At 38.7% G+C, this 18,315-nt stretch overlaps 1 protein-coding gene across 1 annotated transcript in view; it reads right to left on the reverse strand.

The window, feature by feature from the left end:
• Positions 1-18,315, reverse strand: part of PCNX2 (pecanex 2) — a 151,371-nt gene that overhangs the window by 76,497 nt on the left and 56,559 nt on the right. Inside the window, exons 16-19 of the mRNA XM_083856391.1 lie at positions 12,741-12,850; positions 10,500-10,596; positions 4,037-4,129; positions 3,392-3,542 (exon numbers count right to left, since the gene is read on the reverse strand). Of these exons, the coding sequence (XP_083712517.1) occupies positions 3,392-3,542; positions 4,037-4,129; positions 10,500-10,596; positions 12,741-12,850 (451 nt within the window). The remainder of the gene's footprint in view (positions 1-3,391; positions 3,543-4,036; positions 4,130-10,499; positions 10,597-12,740; positions 12,851-18,315) is intronic.

The following is an 18,315-nucleotide window of genomic DNA, read 5'->3' on the forward strand; positions in this document are numbered from 1 at the left end:
AAAGGCCCTCTCCAGCTCTGGCACTGACCTGGCTGAATCACCTAGGAAACCTCATTTGAACTCAGTGCCTCTACTTCCCCATCTCATAGTAGCAAAACACTGTTCATTAGAAAGCAAATTATCATTGACCTCATTGATAAATGAAACACCCCTTGAGATCTAAAGACTGAAGAGTTACCAAGAGCTAGAAATTGTCATAAATGTTTCCCAAAACACTTAAACAGACACCCTGCCACAATCACATCTCACATCATTTCTAAGGAATAGCTCTTTTTTTTCAGTAGACTTTTCTAACAATACAACAGTGCTTAATATGAGTGTTAAACAAGAACCAAGTGCACAATGAAATCCAACTGCTATGACAACTTAGGTGAACTGAGTGCAGAAACACTTGTGTGCAGACAAAAGCAATGCCTTTCTCTTCAAAACTCAGCTAGACAAGGTTATTGGAAAAACGGTGAACACAAAAATGCAGAACTTGTGATTAACTCAGAAATAAAAATTCCAGCTACTGAATCTCCCAATAATCAACCCTGTAAAATGAAAACAATTATATGTAGACACCCCCCTCTTCCATATACACCTTTTCAGTGACAGACAAAGAAGATATGCTGAATCAATTGATTTCTGCATTCTACAGGCACAGTTGTATATTGCATAGGCTAAGAGAAAGATCTAAAAGCAATCCTTCTAAATTAGGTTGAAGTAATGCTTTGCCAGTACCTTCAGCTAAGGCAATGATCTTGAAAAAATCCCCCATCAGAAAATATAATTAACTTCTGTTTCTTGCTATAACATAAAAATATTTCCTCTTCATTACCTAAAGGCCACCTCCTAAAAGTTCATACACAGCAAAATATCCATCTTGGAACCTAGCTGTTATTCCCCACTCCTCTCTCCTCCTCCTGAGCTCAAGAACTTCAGCCATGTCCAAAGCTGTGCTCTGTGTAAGAACTCAAGCTTCAGTAAAGAGATAAGCACATCAGGCAAACCAACAGAAGGCAGGTGCAGGAGCAGAGAGAGATCTGTTCAGACAATGGAGACAGAAAGAAGAGCTCACATTCAGAGAGGCTCAGGGAAAGACTTGAATGATTTGAAAATGGCTTATGTGAACCTGTGGGGTATAAAAGCAGTAGTGGGGAGGAAGGAGGAGAAGAACTAGCCTATTATATCAGGGTTTCTTTCTCATTTAGTCCTGCACTAGTTTCTACACATCTATTATACCATAAGCTCATACATCTTGACCTAAGCCTTTCGTCCTGCATCCGGACAAGACAATGACAAGCAATAAATGAGTTATCTCACAGGGGCACCACAGGAACTGGTCTGGTAATTGCTGTTCTACGGAACACCTTAAAGTTCAAGCAGTTCATCCAGAGTCTATGCAACAAAGACAGTAATCAACTTGTAGAATTGTCATTGCCAGTTGTTTGGCTAATTGTAAGCAGTTATTTGTCTTTCAGTAGCACTACCCTTGTCAAAAAAAAAAAAAAAAAAAAAATCTATGCAGTAAAAACTCTTCACAGCCATCTTATTTTGTGTACTCATTCTTTCATTGTCCACATCTGACAACTATGGGCTACTACTGTCCTTTTTCCAAGTTTCTCTTTCTAAACAAATAGGGAATATTTTAAAGTTTAATTCCTACATTTTTATTACAGGACAAAAGAAAGAAGACAGCCCGTCAGACATATCTATCAAAGGAATTACCTTTTCCACAGTCTGTCTCATCTCAGACGTGATAAAAAAGCTCTGCAATAGCCTAAGGGATTGTAATATATATATATATAAATTTATTTTTTTTTTTAAACTCTGGTTTTCTAACACACAACACCAGCTATATTGCAATAATACTTAGACTCCAAAGTACAAGAATGGGCCACATTAAATGAAGACTGCAAAAGAAGCAAAAAAAGCCTGTTCCCGACAGTGGGCAGCATGAGAAAAGCAGCTGGATCTCAAAACAGAAGGAAACCCATCGGTGGAAATCAGTCCAATAGGTCTCTACCTTCAACCTTTTCAAATGCTGAGTCACTGCATTTAGGAAAACAATGTTTCCTGACAAATGAAGACAGACTTAATCAGGACAAGGCAAAGAAATCCTACAGTGGTCTTCTATGATTAAGTGTTGAAACAAAGAGTGGAACTTGGGTATTTATTGGAATTACTGGTTATTAGGGACAGGAAGTCCTGGACACTGTTTTCAGCTGGGTGTTGTGCTTAATAATATTTATGTTTCTATTATACGTTCCTTGGCATATCGCAGTAAAACTTAAAAGACAACCTTCAATCAAGTCTCTTGGATACTTTTTTCATATCCAACCCTTGTTTGAAAAGTAATTGTTTTGAAGCACGTGATTTTTTTTTTTTTATAAAAAGAATTAAATTGTTAATGGTTTTCCAGAGAGTGATCTGAACTCTTTTGCGGTCTAGTTGAAGAACAAACTCCCTCAACAGACTGTTCTCCAAATGCTTCCTTCAAACACTTCAGAAACATATATTGAGAATTATTAAGGCGTGGGATCCATCAAGAAATGACAAGCAAGCATTCAGCTGGTAGCAAAGAAAAGAAGAGAGCTGGGGTGGAGGGGGGAAGCTGCGCTTCTCAAAGCACACTGCCTGCTTCAAAAATAACTATCAGAACAGGAAATCAGATCTTGACATACTAAAATATTGACTGATATTCACATGCATCAAGGGACTCACTACCCACTGAAGCCAGCAGACACCATCAAGAACAAATCTTAAAGAAAATTTCAGTCCTTTTCAATATTAATGTTTCTCTAAAAGTGTTACAATTGAAATTATAACACCTAAATTGCACTACATTTGCTGATATGTCAAAGTAAAAAAAAAAAATGCATCAATTTAATCAATCTTTTAAGTTTTTAAATAATGTAAAATGCCAATGTATTAGGCATGAACTATATGATGTCAAGCATGATTTATAAAAGAACCCAAAACACTACTCAAACGCCACAACTTGAAACAACCTTTCTTACTGTAAGGATGACTGAATGCTATTACAGGTTGTCCAGAGAGGTTTTAGAGTCTCCACGCTTGAAAATATTAAAAACTGGACACAGCCCAGAGCAACCTGCTCTAGCTGACCCTACTCTGAGCAGGGGCATCAGACCAGACAATCTCCAGACCTGTGTGCCTGGCCTCAGCCCATCTGGGCAGTGGCCTGAGAAGACAGCTCTTACAGGTTCACAGATCTGCTGGCAGTGCAGTGGAAAAATTAAAACAATCAGATAGGTGTGCTACTCAAAAGTAAAAGGGTAATTTATTCTCCCAGCTCTGTTACTCCTGGATTTTTCTTTCTGTTCTTCAAACCAAGGCAAGCTGGAAGTCATTGCATCCACTGTTTAGAAGAGACTGCGCTACAAACCTCTCACTTCCCGCTGCTGGTGCTCTTTGCTTTTGAGGATGGGGTGGGAGATCCACAGCCAGGGGTGATGCTTGCGGAGCTGAGGAAGGATGTAATGTGTTACAAATCCCACTGTCCACGCTAAAGCAAACAGGACAATGCTGAGAAATGGCTGGGCCAAAGCAGAAAAAAAGGAAACACAGTTATAATTTGCATACAACATTTATATACTTTTTAAAAAAAAACACCATTTTTAACAGTTTCTATAATTGTATTTTTGTGCCAATAATTTTTTATTCCTATGTTCAAATTCTTGACTCAAGGTGAATATGGATTTTGACATATGTGTTTTGCACACACAATTAACCAATTTTTTCCTCCATGGTTAGAGGAAAAAAGGCAAAATGTCAGGCTTATTCATTCTGTCCTCTGGGTTCCATATCATAAGAGCTGTGGAGGTTTAAGGAAAGAGATGTAAAATAAGTAATACTGAAATTAATACAAATATCCAGAAACTAACTGCTTTTCAGATATAATAGTGTTATCATGACCAGTAAATACATCAGTAACTTCTCTTCCCACAGTGTCTATTCTTTCCAGTTAAAGCACCCTGTGGTTTTGCATAAGAGACATAATACCTTAGGGGGAAAAAAGATAGATACACACCCTTAATGACAGGAACACAGTACTGGCACTGACAGCAAATGACAGAACAGCAACTGCTGTGCAGACAATGAGATCCGATTTCAAGATTTCTTTCTGTGAAAATAATTATTTTACACAAAATTAGTAAGGCAGCACTATTTTAACCAAAGTAAATTACTCTGTTCTCAATTACTTACACTCTGCATTGCAATAAGACTAATCGGCACTCCCTAATAGAAAAGTATTTTCTCCACTCTGCTTTGGGAAATTATTTCTCCACACTCCAGGTTTGTTGAAGTAATCACATTTAAATTTTTCATGCCTAATTTTGAATTATATTTTTAAATAACAAAGTTATAATATTGGAGAAATGAAAGCAATACATTTTAATACTGAATCTGATTCTGCTTGAGGAATGTAACTCTTTTCCATTATGACTTTCTTATTTTTGTGAATCAAAATTCTGGTTCCATTTCCTATTTTCAAGAACTAATAGTTCTTATTCCCTTTCTCTTGCATTACCAAAAAACCGTCATGCTAGTCTCTAATGTCTTCTAAGACACAACATTAATACATTTATTATGTTCTAAAGCAACATGTCCTATTCTCTGTTTTCTTTATTGGAAGTCAAATTGCAGCAAGATTTTGTGGATTTAAAATGCTTTTTTCCAGTGTCATTGAATGATAATGAAAGGACATGTGCTTTTATGTAAAGATCTGTAACTATGGAGGTAACTTTGTTTCTAAAGACTGGGAATAGCACTGTCTTTACAGCAGGATTTTCTTGTGATTAAAATGTCACTCTCACTAAACAAATAAACAAGATAGCTTGTGATCTCTGCAGTCTTCTGAATTGTACTTCAGAGGTCACCCAAATGCTTTTGTGAGTAAATGAAAATCTTGTCTTAGATTTATAAGAAGAACATTTAGGTTCAGCACTCAGTATCGCTGCTAAGTTACCAAATGAGAAACTATTTGTAGCTCTTGGTTTAGAAGCTGACTTGCGCTTTAATTCAAAGATACCTAGAAACATGTGAAAAGCCACACTTTTATTAGAACCAGAGGTTCATCTGACTTCCTGGTGGTGCAATCTAGGTAGGCTTAATGTATCTCATCAGAGAAAAAGAAAGACAACTAAAATAATGATGGTACAGCAAACCTACAAATAGAGAAGATAAAAAGAAAGCAAGCAGAACAAGCGAAGAACAGAAGGGTTGCGAGTTACCAGGGTAGCTGGTAGGAACCTCTATATTTAGGCTGCCTATCACTCCCTGTTATGAAAGATGCTTCTCAGTAAAAGGTCACCAGCATCAGCACTTCCACTTGCTGCAGCAATCCTTTGAAATGCAAGAGGACTAAAAAGCCTTCAGGCTTGGAAAATACTTTTGCTTTGTCCCAGGAGACTCCAATACGGCTTAGCTGAAATCTCAAGTGACCACCATGGTCTTTGCCCTTCCCAGGCTGCTCAGGAGTATGTATAGACCTCCACTCAGAGTTATCCTTCTCTGGACAGCCCTGTACTCTGCATAGGCTACATTTGGTGGGAAGTTATGGGAGCAGAGTTAGGTCTTTGTAACACCTCCTGACCATCTTTCCAAAGCACAGCCTGGTAGTCTTGTTCCATGGCTGTCGCATTCAACAAAAGAACCTCAACATGAGGGAGCTCAGAGGAAAAGCCTTCTCTTCCCTGACTAAACCTCTGCTCCCTGCCTGTCCTCATAGATCTTCTCTGTTCAGTTCTCTCACAACTTTCTCTCACTAGCAAGTAGCAGTGCTGAAAAAACACGGTCTAATAAAAATGAATAATTGAATTATTACCAATCCATGCAACGGAAATTATTTTTTTTAACCTTTCCAGATATTTTTAAAGATGTTGCATACAAAATCTATGTAAAATAACAGTATCTGAGAAAACTAAGCAGTGACAAATTTATATGGCATTATTTCAGTCCTTTTGTGAATACACAGCATGAAGAGTCTTGATCAAGTATCATTTTCTGCACAGCTGAATTCAACTACTCAATAATCTAAAACAAGCTTCTAAGCACAACAAACATGCTCCAATCACATTCACAGGCTCTTCTGTACAACCCAAAAGGCTTACTATTAAAATGACTGATTTCTCTCACAATCAGATGACTGAAGAAGCTGACACTTTAGAAACCATGTAAAATATTAAGAATTTAGCTGTAAAATCAGCAGAGGTGATAATGATGCACATTTTGGGGAGAGGTGACATCCTAACTTTACATTCCAGGCCAGATCACCAAAGAGAATCTTTTCAAACACTACATTCAGAAGAGAACACATTACATAAATTATATTGCACAGGACTTGTATGTCCCATCTTTCATTTTGCAATTGTTCTTTTTACAGTGCTCTCATCCCTTTTGAAAAGCCTATACAAAAAAAGGCCTATGTTTTTAAGGAAATTATTATTATTCAGATATCCAAATTTGAAAATTGTTTTCCATTTCTGGCAATATCAAAAGTGTTTAAAGTATCATATATGTCCAGGCTTGTCCCTCTGCCCTTGCACTGAGGTGTTTCAAAATGTAAATATACTGCTCAGCTGCTGACTTGCTCAATGATCCCCACAGGAGCTTCCTCTTGATGTAGCCAACACTTTCAAGCCTCTCACAAAATTCAGGCTTTTTTCCTTCTAAAACAAAGCTGAGCAGTGTTTGTCTCAGTTCCGTGTGACTGCACAGGGGACAGGGTCCCCCAGGAAAGGGCAGCGATCTCTCTGGCTGAGAGAGACTCACAGCTACTCTCCAGGAGAAAACCTTGGGCTTCTACCTGCTGGGGATGGATCTGTGGCTTCTGGCCTTCCTATGGAAGGCAGCTGGCTCCTGAAAAACATGTGCTTACCTTGGACCCAACCGTCTCAAGCAGGATTTTGGATGTCATTCCCAAGGCCAGGAACTTATAAGTTGAATACTGAAGCGTGACACTTGAGCTCTTCACTACAATTGGTCCAAAAATGTAAAAAATAAGATCTATTCACAGGTCATATATCTCCAGTGACTGTCATAGTGTGGGCTGAAAGCCATTCTACACTCTCCATTTTACACTCAAGGGAAAAAAAAAAAGAAACCCCAAGCCAACACTGCTACCTTTGATGCCTTGGGGATTCCACAAGCAGAATATATTAGAGTGGCACTTTTTTTGGTTTTAATTATTATCACAGAATCATAGAATTTATGTGGAAAAGATGTTTAAAATCAAGCCCAACCATTATTTACATTACGTTTTTGAAGCTTTGTACAAATCCTTTTATTAGCTATCTAAATGTTTGTACTAAAGACCAGGAAGGAACCTTGAGTTTGAATGTAACACATTATCACCCTCAGGCCACTGCTTAATCTAATAATCAGCCATGTGGATGCCTACAGAAATTAATTATAATGGTAGGAAGCTCCATTCTCAAAGTTGAATGGTCAATTATCAATCACAGCTGCTTCATAATTCAGGCTTCCAAAGCTGGCAATTCTTACACAGCTATTCAAGGAAAGGAAAAGGGTAAAAGTCATGTAACTAAACGTTAGAGATGCCTGTATTTATTACTCCTAACATCAATGCAAAGCCATTCAGAAAACAACACATTAATTTTCAATATTAACCTTGCTTGCTTTCAGCTCCTTGAGAAAGTGATTTGGTTCTGCATGCCTCTAGCCTTCTGATTAAAATGGGTCTTATTTAAATGGTCTTATGTAGACCACACATCACCAAGGCAAGGCTGGCTTGTGTTGCATCCTGCCATCTCTTGCCACTTGCAGGGGTCAGGAATACTGTCCTAGCAGGGGAGCACTTCAAGAAAAAATGAGCTACCATAATGAAATCTCTTCCAAATACTGATACTTTGTTTCACCCAGCTGCTGAACCGTTTGAAGATCTCCTTACAAAATTTCTGGAAATTATTTTAAATTGGCTTTGAAGAGTCAGCCGAGTCTGCATCCTAAACATGACTGCTGTTGCTGAAGCAAGTCAGCAAGGACTATGGCTTGATTGTGCTCCTTGAACTCAATACATGTGTGTTTTCTCCTGCCTCAGCTCTTCCCCACTTGCCCTATCAGCACTGCATTGGTGAGACTGTAGTGGGAGTCTCCTTGGGTGTTCAACTGAGACAGAGGCACCAGGTAACACAAGGGTTAGACAAAGAGCCCACATTGATGAAAAACTGCCCTCTCTTTCTTCAGCTAATTTCTTCAAAATTAGGGCTGCTAATAGACATCATAAGCAAACACTTGTGCTTACTATTTTTATACAGATTGAAGAAAGCCCAAACAGAGGAAAAAAAAAATTAAGGCAAAGAACTAGCAAGCTCCAGCAACACCGAAGGAAAGCAGCTCTGCCTAATAGCAGCAGCAGCGTGGAGTATCAAATGTACAGAGCAGTAAAGTGCCAATTCCCAAATCCAGGTATTTCCTGGAGAGCAAAGGTGCCAGGAAGCCCACTTAATTAATCCTAAAAGTGTGTCAGGAATGAAACATTCTGAAGAGAAGAACTGAACTCCTGTGTCTGGAAAATCCCAGTGCAGTTATCCCTATATATTTCTGCATCTTCCACCCACTGGCTCAAGGGCCCAAGTGCAGCTGTGCAGTGTTAGTGTAAGACAGCAGAACCCTGTCCATGTTACTGATATAAAAACTGTTAAGAGTCTGAAAAATCATTCCATTTTGAAAATACAGCCAGGATCTTAAGGATCTTAGATACAGATTTTTTTCCACTATTTTAGGGGTTTGTTTTCAATATAGTAAAGCCTTGCTCAAGGTTTCCTTCTGCACTGTGAAATGAAACCAGTTAAGTGGACAGCTGCAGTAACTGCTTCAGTCCCCGGGCTGGGCTCCATCTGCAGAACAGATGAGATCAGACTCTGTACTCATCCAAGAAAGGCACTATCAGCAAAAGACAGAACTACAGGAGCATGAGAAGCTTTCCATTACATCTGCCACACAGTCCCCATTTACAAGAATGGAATGCTAATGAACCATGGCAATAACCTACACACCACAAGTACAACAGAATACAGCAAAGTTCTAACAAAAATACTTAATTTTTTACTCTGTTTCTAGATGCACATTCATATTCCAGTATCAACTGTTGCAAACAGTTTAGTTTGCAAGAAACTGTAGCTCAATACAAGCAATAAGAAATAGCCATATCACTTTATCTTATGTAGGTCCTATTAGAGGGATCAATTTAAAACAACATTATACATGGTAAAAATGACAATGTAAGCACAGCTTAGAAAAGTAGAAAACATTGGTAGTGTGAAATCAATGTAGCTGAATGTAGGCTGTGTAATACCTTATAAAATGATTCAAGATGTACATGAGAGATGCATCCCTTTGAAGGGACATCTGGAGGCCAATAGGAACTGTGGACTCCCAGGTCATGTCTAAGGGTCAAAAAAGGCAGTCTGTCTTCCAGAGAGTCTCTGAATGCTCCTGGATTTCAGAGGGCATTTAGAAGTTTAGGAATAGCTGCCTAGGCTGCAAATGCTTGGATGCAGGCACTGGGGATGTGGTCAGGAGGAAGAATTGTCTGACAGCCAGGAAGCAGGACAGTTCACGTGACTGATGAATGTCAAACACCCCTTAGCATTTCTGGAAACTTGATGATCTTCTCACATGAATGCCCTATAAGATCAACCTCCCCAGGGTAACAGCAAACATTTTTTTTAATTTAAAAAGACACAAGAAGGAAGATGGGTCACTTCATGATGTTTATGCTGAAGTGAGAAATAAGCTGACATAAACTTCGAGCTTCCTGCCAGACAGTAGTAAATAAACAGCCTGCCAAGCAAAGAAGAGATGATGAGATGGCAATGCTTGGCACCAGGCATGTAGCTCCCTCTCCCATACTATCCCAGTTTCATGTGCTTCTTCCACCTCTAGGTGCCAAGTCTGACAGTGTGCTCCACTTGGCTCAGCTGGGGTGGAGGGCACACAGTCAAGAGTACTTCCCGGCACAGAAAAGGCATTCCTGAAAAACAGATAGGCCTAGCCATAGAAAAAAAAAAAAAGAATAAGGGCTGTTTGAAACACATGTAATTCTGTGGACCAAATGCTCTTCTCCAGCACAGACAGAGAGCTTGGCAGGACCACTCAGCTTTTTGAATGCTTGTTGAACAATCCAGCCTACTTTGGACACACCAGATTGCCAGGCTGTAACTCTGCACAGAACCTGCATTAGTTCTCTGTGTACTAGGATGAGAGATATCCCACTCCCCAAGCTCTAAGAGTGCATTTCCCATGGACTGTGTTAAAGAATCAATGGGGCAGAGCCCTTCAAAGGAGCCCTTCAGAAAAGAAAATAGTGTGTATCCCCCTTCTCACTGCTGGCCTCACTGTAAAGATCACCTATCCATGTTTTTGTAATTTAAATTACAAAATGACAATATTTACAAGGTTTCTCGGTGGCCAAAATGGATGAGAGAAAGAGAGCTTTGAACAGAAAGTAATGAAAGAAAAAGCCTTACCACTGATTCTCTCATTTTTTCTGGGAGTGGATCTTCTGATGAATCTTCAAATCGTTGGCGCAGATAATGAGGGACATATTTACACTGAATAAGGGACCTGTTTAAAAAAAACATCCTAGTTAGGATACTTCTGAACATGTGCAACAGATATGAATATTCCTGAAGGAAGAACAGCCTCAGATTTCCTTCTTCATGTATATATTAGCATTCTTATCTCCGTACAGTTGGAGATTGACACAAACCAGCTCTACCTGTGATCAGGGCAGCAATTCCTCATCAGAATCCTGAGGAGTCTCACCAGCACAATCAATGTGACTCAATCATTTAGAAGAAAGAGCAGAGAGGGTACTGTTGCATTTATGACTCTTCTGTTTCAGCTGAGCTGAAACCAATATGAGAGCTCTTTAAATCCATGTTAAAATGGCCAAGGAAGCCTATTTTGTAAAAACTGTATATTAATTCTCTCTTCAAGATTTATGTGCTACCTCCTCATCCATCTTGAATTTTATGCCACAGGCCACATCTTAAATATTTTTTCCCATCTCCTAAACATATTTAAAATTAGTTCAGAGCTGTTTAGAGAAAAAAATATTAAATCTCTTTTTTTTAAGGATTATGCATTTTTACAATTGCACAATAAACATGTGATGTTGTTGTACACGTATTGTTAATTTTTAGATTTTTAATACTGATTTCAGTTGCTGGAGATTTCATTGCAAATGAAATTGTTAGCTAGATTTACAAGTTAAAAGGCATTTAATGGTTTAAGATTACTACCTTAACACAAAAGTTTCAAGGAAGAAAAGTTTCTGTTTTATTAAAGAGGTCCATGGACTGGTGTGTCCTTTCTGAGAAGTGAGAGAAAAGGATACATTTAAATTACTTCAAAATTGAAAGAACTCACAATTCCATGCTGATTTGCAATTTACCTGTGTATGTTTTACTTCAAGGCTAAGAACTCTCCCTAACACAGCACATAGCTTCACTTCCTTCCATATATAAGTTCCATACTGTAATGGCAAATAAACTACACAAAGCTTGATCCAGGTCTATCTGACATCTGTCACACACAGTAGGCTGTGGGTAAAGTTCATGGCAAGACATGCAAGCAGTTCTTGTTGCTTTGCCACATCAGAACCTAGTAAGGTATAAATGTCAGATTCCCTGAATCTTTTGCATGGCAAAAAAAGAAGTTCTCAACTCTTCACTAAGATTTACCGGGATGACAATTTCCCACTAGTGCTCTACATACTTTCCTTCCTCATCAATGTTGTTCTGCTTTTTCCAAGTTTCTATACTAAAAGAGAATCCTGAACAGCCTAAAAAGCTCTCCACTTACCCTTCCTCTCTTCTGCATTGCAGAATTGAGCCTCACCTTATGAATCAAAGGAGAGAACACACTTCATGAATCAAAGGAGAGAACCTGTGGGTTTCCTCACAGGCCCATTGTACTCTTCTAGGATAAAACTGAGCTATCTGTGAAGGAGAATTTGAAATGGCATGGTGATACTGGCTGCACAAAACCCACTTGCTTGCTTAGCCCCACAGCAATATATGTAATTGCCCAGCTGCTTGCTGACTGCCACAGCCCCTATACCAGCCATATATCACTGTTTCCTCACTGGGAAATTCACATTTGCTGCACCTGAGCTATGGATCTATTGGGTCTTTCTCACACATCATCTCAACATGCAATGTTGAGACTTCTCCCCTTAATCTCCCTTGTTTGCAATGTCACCTCTTAGCATACACTTCCTCTCCTCTGTTACCTCTAACAGACTATGTCAGAGAACAAAAGGAAAGATGGAACCTCAAACTGAGAGGCATAGCCTAGTGTAGTAATCCTCAGCAAGAGCTGGTATTCAGCCATCTTCCCAGCACATTAAAAGTCCATTTTCCTGGCCCCAGTGCTACCCTATGCACATTCTGTAACTTTAGTTGCCTGAATCCCTATCAACTAAATCACTTTCCTCCACCCCAGCAAGTATACAGCCTCCCAGAGGGGAAAATCTGCTTCAGAGATTTTGGTTAGTGCTGATTAAAGAGCACCAGCCCTGCTGGTGATCTGACTGCAGCACTTCATTCACAGACAGGGCTGATACCAACCATACAGACATGGTGAGGAATTTCACCTCACCACAATACTTTCAGGAAGCAACTGCTGTGGTTCAGACACCCAGGCATCACTCTGGCTGTGTGCTGTACAGAGTAATCAGCAAATAACATTTACAGGCAACTTACATCAGCACAGATGGGTCGCTGCTTTGTCTGCTGAGGTGATAAGAAAGTGCAACTAGCAGACCACAGAAAGCAGAGAACAGCGCTGGAATGTGCTGTGCATCCCAGGGCTCCTGAGGGGATGACAGAAAGCAAAGTTAGGAATGCAGAACTTAAAAGGCCAAAGTAAGTAGGTTAAGTCATACATCATACATGCAATGTTACATGCACAACATCTAAACTTGTACACCATCTACCACAGACTGAAAATCCTTTTTCATATCAAAGTTTATTACTGTGAAAAAAAGCAGCAATTAAAGGCATGTTTTGTGGTCATATTATGCAACTCCTCTATAATCAGCAATTAGCTAGGAAACCACATGAAAGGCAAGTTTTCTTTCCTCTTCAATGAAATGTTAGAGGAAAATTCTCATTAAAATGAGATCCGAGTGAAACCAACTGCAGTGTATTTATCTACATGCTAAATTGATATACAATTACTTGACCTGTAGCCAGACTGCACATAACAAACGACAATATCACATAGATCAGGCAGTGGGCTTTCTTTCAGACATGTTTCTGCTGCCCTGTGCATTACACCCAGGCCCTGCCTGGATGCTGACACAGCAGAGAGGGAGAGCACCCACCACCACGTGTGACATCCCCAAACAGGGAAACAAGAGACAATGGACACACTCGCTAACACACTCTGGACAGAACTGAGATGAGAAACTCTCTCCAGGTGACTTAAACAGCTGAAACTAGCTAGAAAGAATAAGAGAAAGAATATAAAGCTCAAGAAACACTTATCAAAATTAGCTTTATCTGTGAAGTTGTCAGGTACAAATTAGGGATCCTAAGACATACTTGAGACTTATCTGTGAGGAACACAGATTTCATCTGTTAAAGACACAGAAACTTGGATCAAATCCATAGCCATTTCACTTACTAGTTGTGCTCCTCGCCTCCACACAACTTCTACTTGATCAACCAAATGTGAATTCACCAGATCCTGGCATCAGAGCACTTTCTGGACAGGATTTGAGAAGCAATGCTTGTAGGATCTGTCAAACTTCAGGCTTGTGCAAACAAGACTTCTTCTGCACAGTTATCTCTTGCTTTAAAAACTCAACCATTAGTACAGGACCAATATTCTCAGAGGATAAACTAGGTTTATTAGCATTATTTTGCTCAGTTACATGCATGATATCTTAGCATGTTAGGAAACACTCATTTTCTTTCAGGTGCAATGAATATTGAAGACAAACTATTTTTCTTTTAAGTGTCAAACATCTAACCCATTGCAGCATGGAATTTTGCAATTTAACTCTGATATTCTCGTTATCCTAAAAGTAGTACCAAAAAAAAAAGAATTTTTAATTCCAAGAACTATCTTCCTCTCATCATACTACTGAACATCACAAAGATGAAAGACAGAAGAGCCAAGTTCTATCAAATAATCCTACCCAAAACAGTAATTACAAACAAAAGAGAGATTCACATGCTATTATTGAAAGAATCCAGCACCATTTATTTGACAATTTAAACTTTACCATACAATCCTCCTCTTCATTTAATTGTTCCCAGTTTTGGGGCCAAATATATTTTGGGTTAGCTTTTTCCATGCTTAGTCTACCCTGTCATATTCAATTCATATTCTTCAAAACACTGAAGAAAATTAACCAAAGCCAAAATGTTCTGGAAATGGCTGAATCACAGCCTATCCAAACATCCTTTGCATTTTCAGGGCAATACAATTGTGTACAGATCCTCACAGCTTCTATGCCATGACTGCCCCTTCGCCCTGCAACTTCTTGTGAAAACAAAATACTATCAGGAGTCGGGCAATATTCCCAATATTGAAATTTATCAGTAACCAGTTTGAAAAATCATTCCACCCTCTTTCTACTATAAAGCTGTACATGCCTGACTCTCCACATTAATATCTCAGGAATTCTATTTCCATGTTTTTTACATATTACACATAGCTTCTCTGTGGCCTGTGTTCCCAGGTCCAAACTGTCATTGTCCTCTCAAAATTCAGACATCAGGGAGCCAGAAAAGCAGGTAGGACAAAGCATCAACATTTGCTATGTGCCTAGAGAACAGGATTTTCCAGAAAAATGCTACACAATGTTGTAGAAAAGATGAAAATGAACAAAGGTGTCACTTGTCCAATATCAGTGTGATGTACTCTTCCATTTTGTCATTTTCCTCCCCCACTAATGATGCCTGGTAGCTTTAAATTAAAAAAATAAAAAAATAAAAAAATCAATATAGTTGATAATTGAACAATGATTCTTCTCAGTGGGAAAACAGGAATGACAAGTTTTACTCTTGGAAGCTGGTATTATCTGTTATACTAGACAGGGACTTTCACTTCCTAGTTTACCTCACTGGGTTGAGGTGACATGTAGTGCTTTCATATACAGTTTTGACTTTGATGCAGACACTCACGTAGTCATTTCTAAAACAAGAGAAACAGACTTACAGGGTTAAGGATGAAAGCCATGAGTTACAACAGACCCAGTGGTGGGAGTGGGGGTATTCCATTCCAACCACAGAATTGCCTAATCCCAAAACAATCCACTAAGGGAAGATAAAGGTGTCTTTGAACTTATGAGCCTTTTACCATTGCTAGAGGTGGGAAGGCAAATGTATTTTTAAAAAGTAGTAGTTTTCTGTCCTACATTATTTATCCTTTTTACTTCTTTCTTCTCCTTAAAAATCCACATGTACCACACTTATCTTTCAAAGATATGCTCAAATAAATCATATGTTCTACTCCAGAGACAAAAAGTGTTCTGAACAGAGAATCAATTATGCTAAGTAGAAATTCTTGTTACTTTTTCTGTTGGTTTTTGTTGTTGTTGTTGGTCGGTTTGTTTTTGTTTTTTTTGTATTTCAGAGTATTCCTCTCAACTCATCAATGACTCGGCAGATTGCTGCAGTGACAGCATCATTGAAGGTGAAGGTGTTGGCACAGTGGCTGAGTTTTTAAACATGAAGACAAACTCTAGTTCGTCTTCATATACCTGGTTTTCCACTCTCATGATTTCATCACTATTTACAGAGTCAGAGAATGGCTCAGGTTGGAATGAATCTTTAGAAGTCACATACTCCCTTGTGCAATTCAATCAAACTTTTCTCCTTACCTTCACACCCCTGCCTCATCACGGATCTGTGTCATTGCTCACATATCAAGCAATAAAGCAAGAAATGCTGATGGTCAACCATTCTGTACATTTGATGATAAAGATGGAAACAAATACTATCATCCTAACATCTAAAACACTGACTTTCTGAAAGGGATTGTAAAAGGGAACCCTCTTCCCCCCAGAATATGAAAAAATAGTAAGAACTTGTTCTCTACAAGCTAACTATAAGCTGAACACCATATTGCCCATGAATACTCCTTTTCCATGAACACTAACAACCAAAATATGTGAATTAATGGGCCTCAAGTTACACAGATTAAAGACAAATTCTAGGAAGAGATGCCCACCAGCCTTATCTTCCCATCATCCATGGAAAACAAAGCATTACTTTCCCAGATGATTTCTGAAAACGTGACAAGCAATAAGTAACCAGAACACAGACATCACTGCCCACTCCAAGTAACACTGGTCCTCTTTCTCTGCAACTGCTACTATCTTGGACTGTATTTTCACTGCTAAAATTTAAAATCCATAAAGACTGGACTAATACAGAGGTGTCCATGTGTAACACGCCAAGTTACAGAACAGGATCCCAATCTATGACTGGAATTCCTTGGCTAAAAAGCAGGATGAGCCGCAGCTTTAGGCAGGAAACATGGATACTCCTATTTCACAAAATGGTGAGTTTATCCTAAAGAAATAATGCAGATTTCTACATTCCTGTATAGTGACATACAGTGAGAGCAACCCTGGGCCATGTCAGATTCTAGGGGCATAATTTCTTTTTTCTATCTGGAAAATAATTTCTCATTATATACAGAAAACTAAGGCCATAACTACTGAAGTTATGTCTGCAGTGCAAGACTTGACTACGGCTGCAAACTTCCCTTACTGAAAGGCATGGTATCTAGGAATACTCTCAAAAATTAACACCCCTAACAGTTCTTGCTTGAACCTCAGGGATCCCTAAATAGGAAAAAACATTGCCCCCAAAACCTCCAAAAGGACTGAGAGTATTCTATGCAACACAAATAAAGCTGTCCAATAATATACTTCTATTTTTGGTCATTTACACATACAGGCATTCTGTCTATAAACATGAGCCTGTTCACTGCTGTCTAGAAATTTATTTGAGTAGTCTTAGCAGACTGAGGGAGTCATATGCTTGCAACTCTTTCCCACCATAAAACCCTCTGACAAATATTCCAAAATTATTAGTACATAGATGAAGACTGCATCACTGAAGACAGGAAGCAAAAAGCACTGTTATTCTGATTAATGAGTTTCAAACTCATTAAACAAACCAAACTACATCAATGTGAGCTGAGAACAGTTTAAAATCCACACAGGAATTTTAGTAACTGTCCACCGAAGCAATAAACAAGTCACCAGAAAGCACTTTCTTCAGGTATGAGGTAACGGAAAAATATGTAACTTACATGTCAAAAAAATATATTTACACAAAGCTGGAAAAAGCTGGCCTGCCACATATGAATACATTCACATCAGTTTAATTTTTCTGACCCAAGTCCAAAAATCTGATTTTTTTTTTTTCCCCAGGCTGATTGAGATAAACTGCAAATTCCATTAAAAAAAAAATTATCTGGATGACAAGTAATTAACTGGTTCTGGATACATTTCAAATCCAAACCAACTGATATGAACAGAAGGCAGGAGACAAGAACTGACTGACTCCAGAAACATACAGGGATGTGCTCTTCTGCCCCACAGCAAAACCCTGGCACACTGAAATGCTAAAGACTGATATCAGGATGGCTAAATTCCAGACCAAATATTTGTAGAAAAAGTAAGAGGGCATACCTGACTTTTTTTTAAAGTATGTCTTAAATATTTGGGCACAGACCACAAAACAGATGGAGCAAGAGACAAAAATCAGTACATCATGAAATTCTAGTCAAGTGAAAAAGATGGCACAGAAATTCCCATGTCTCCAGTCTGATGAATGTAATATCTGAAAAATAAAAACACCTCCTCCTGGAAAAAGAGAAAACTCTTTTGTATAGCAAAGATAGCTATTAGAGCTGCCAATTTCTGTTCAAGATTTCAGGATTGAAGATGAGATCAGAAATAACGCCATGCTGAAGTGAACTCAGGTAATGCTAAACTAAGCTCAGTTACCCAAGAGCTCCAAAAAAAGTAGTGAGCTGAAAAATTGCTGCTATTGGATGTAAGAATCCAAGGAATGAACAAAAGAGTTGATAAAACCATGCTTAGGATTTAGAGCTTTGTATTAAGCAAAAGTAAATGAAAGTTCATAGAGGACCTGGAAAGAACTGGAATAAGGAGTGATGATATCATTAAACAGAGGTCTGGGAGATAAAGAAATTTCAAAGCAAGCAGGAGAATTTCAGGGTTTTGCACTTCAGAATCTAAGACATTTACCTACATACTTGCCTGAAACCAGGTTTACAGTATGGTTA

Source organism: Zosterops lateralis (assembly GCF_965231275.1).
Source record: "Zosterops lateralis genome assembly, chromosome: 3".
In the NCBI taxonomy this organism is placed as follows: domain Eukaryota; kingdom Metazoa; phylum Chordata; class Aves; order Passeriformes; family Zosteropidae; genus Zosterops; species Zosterops lateralis.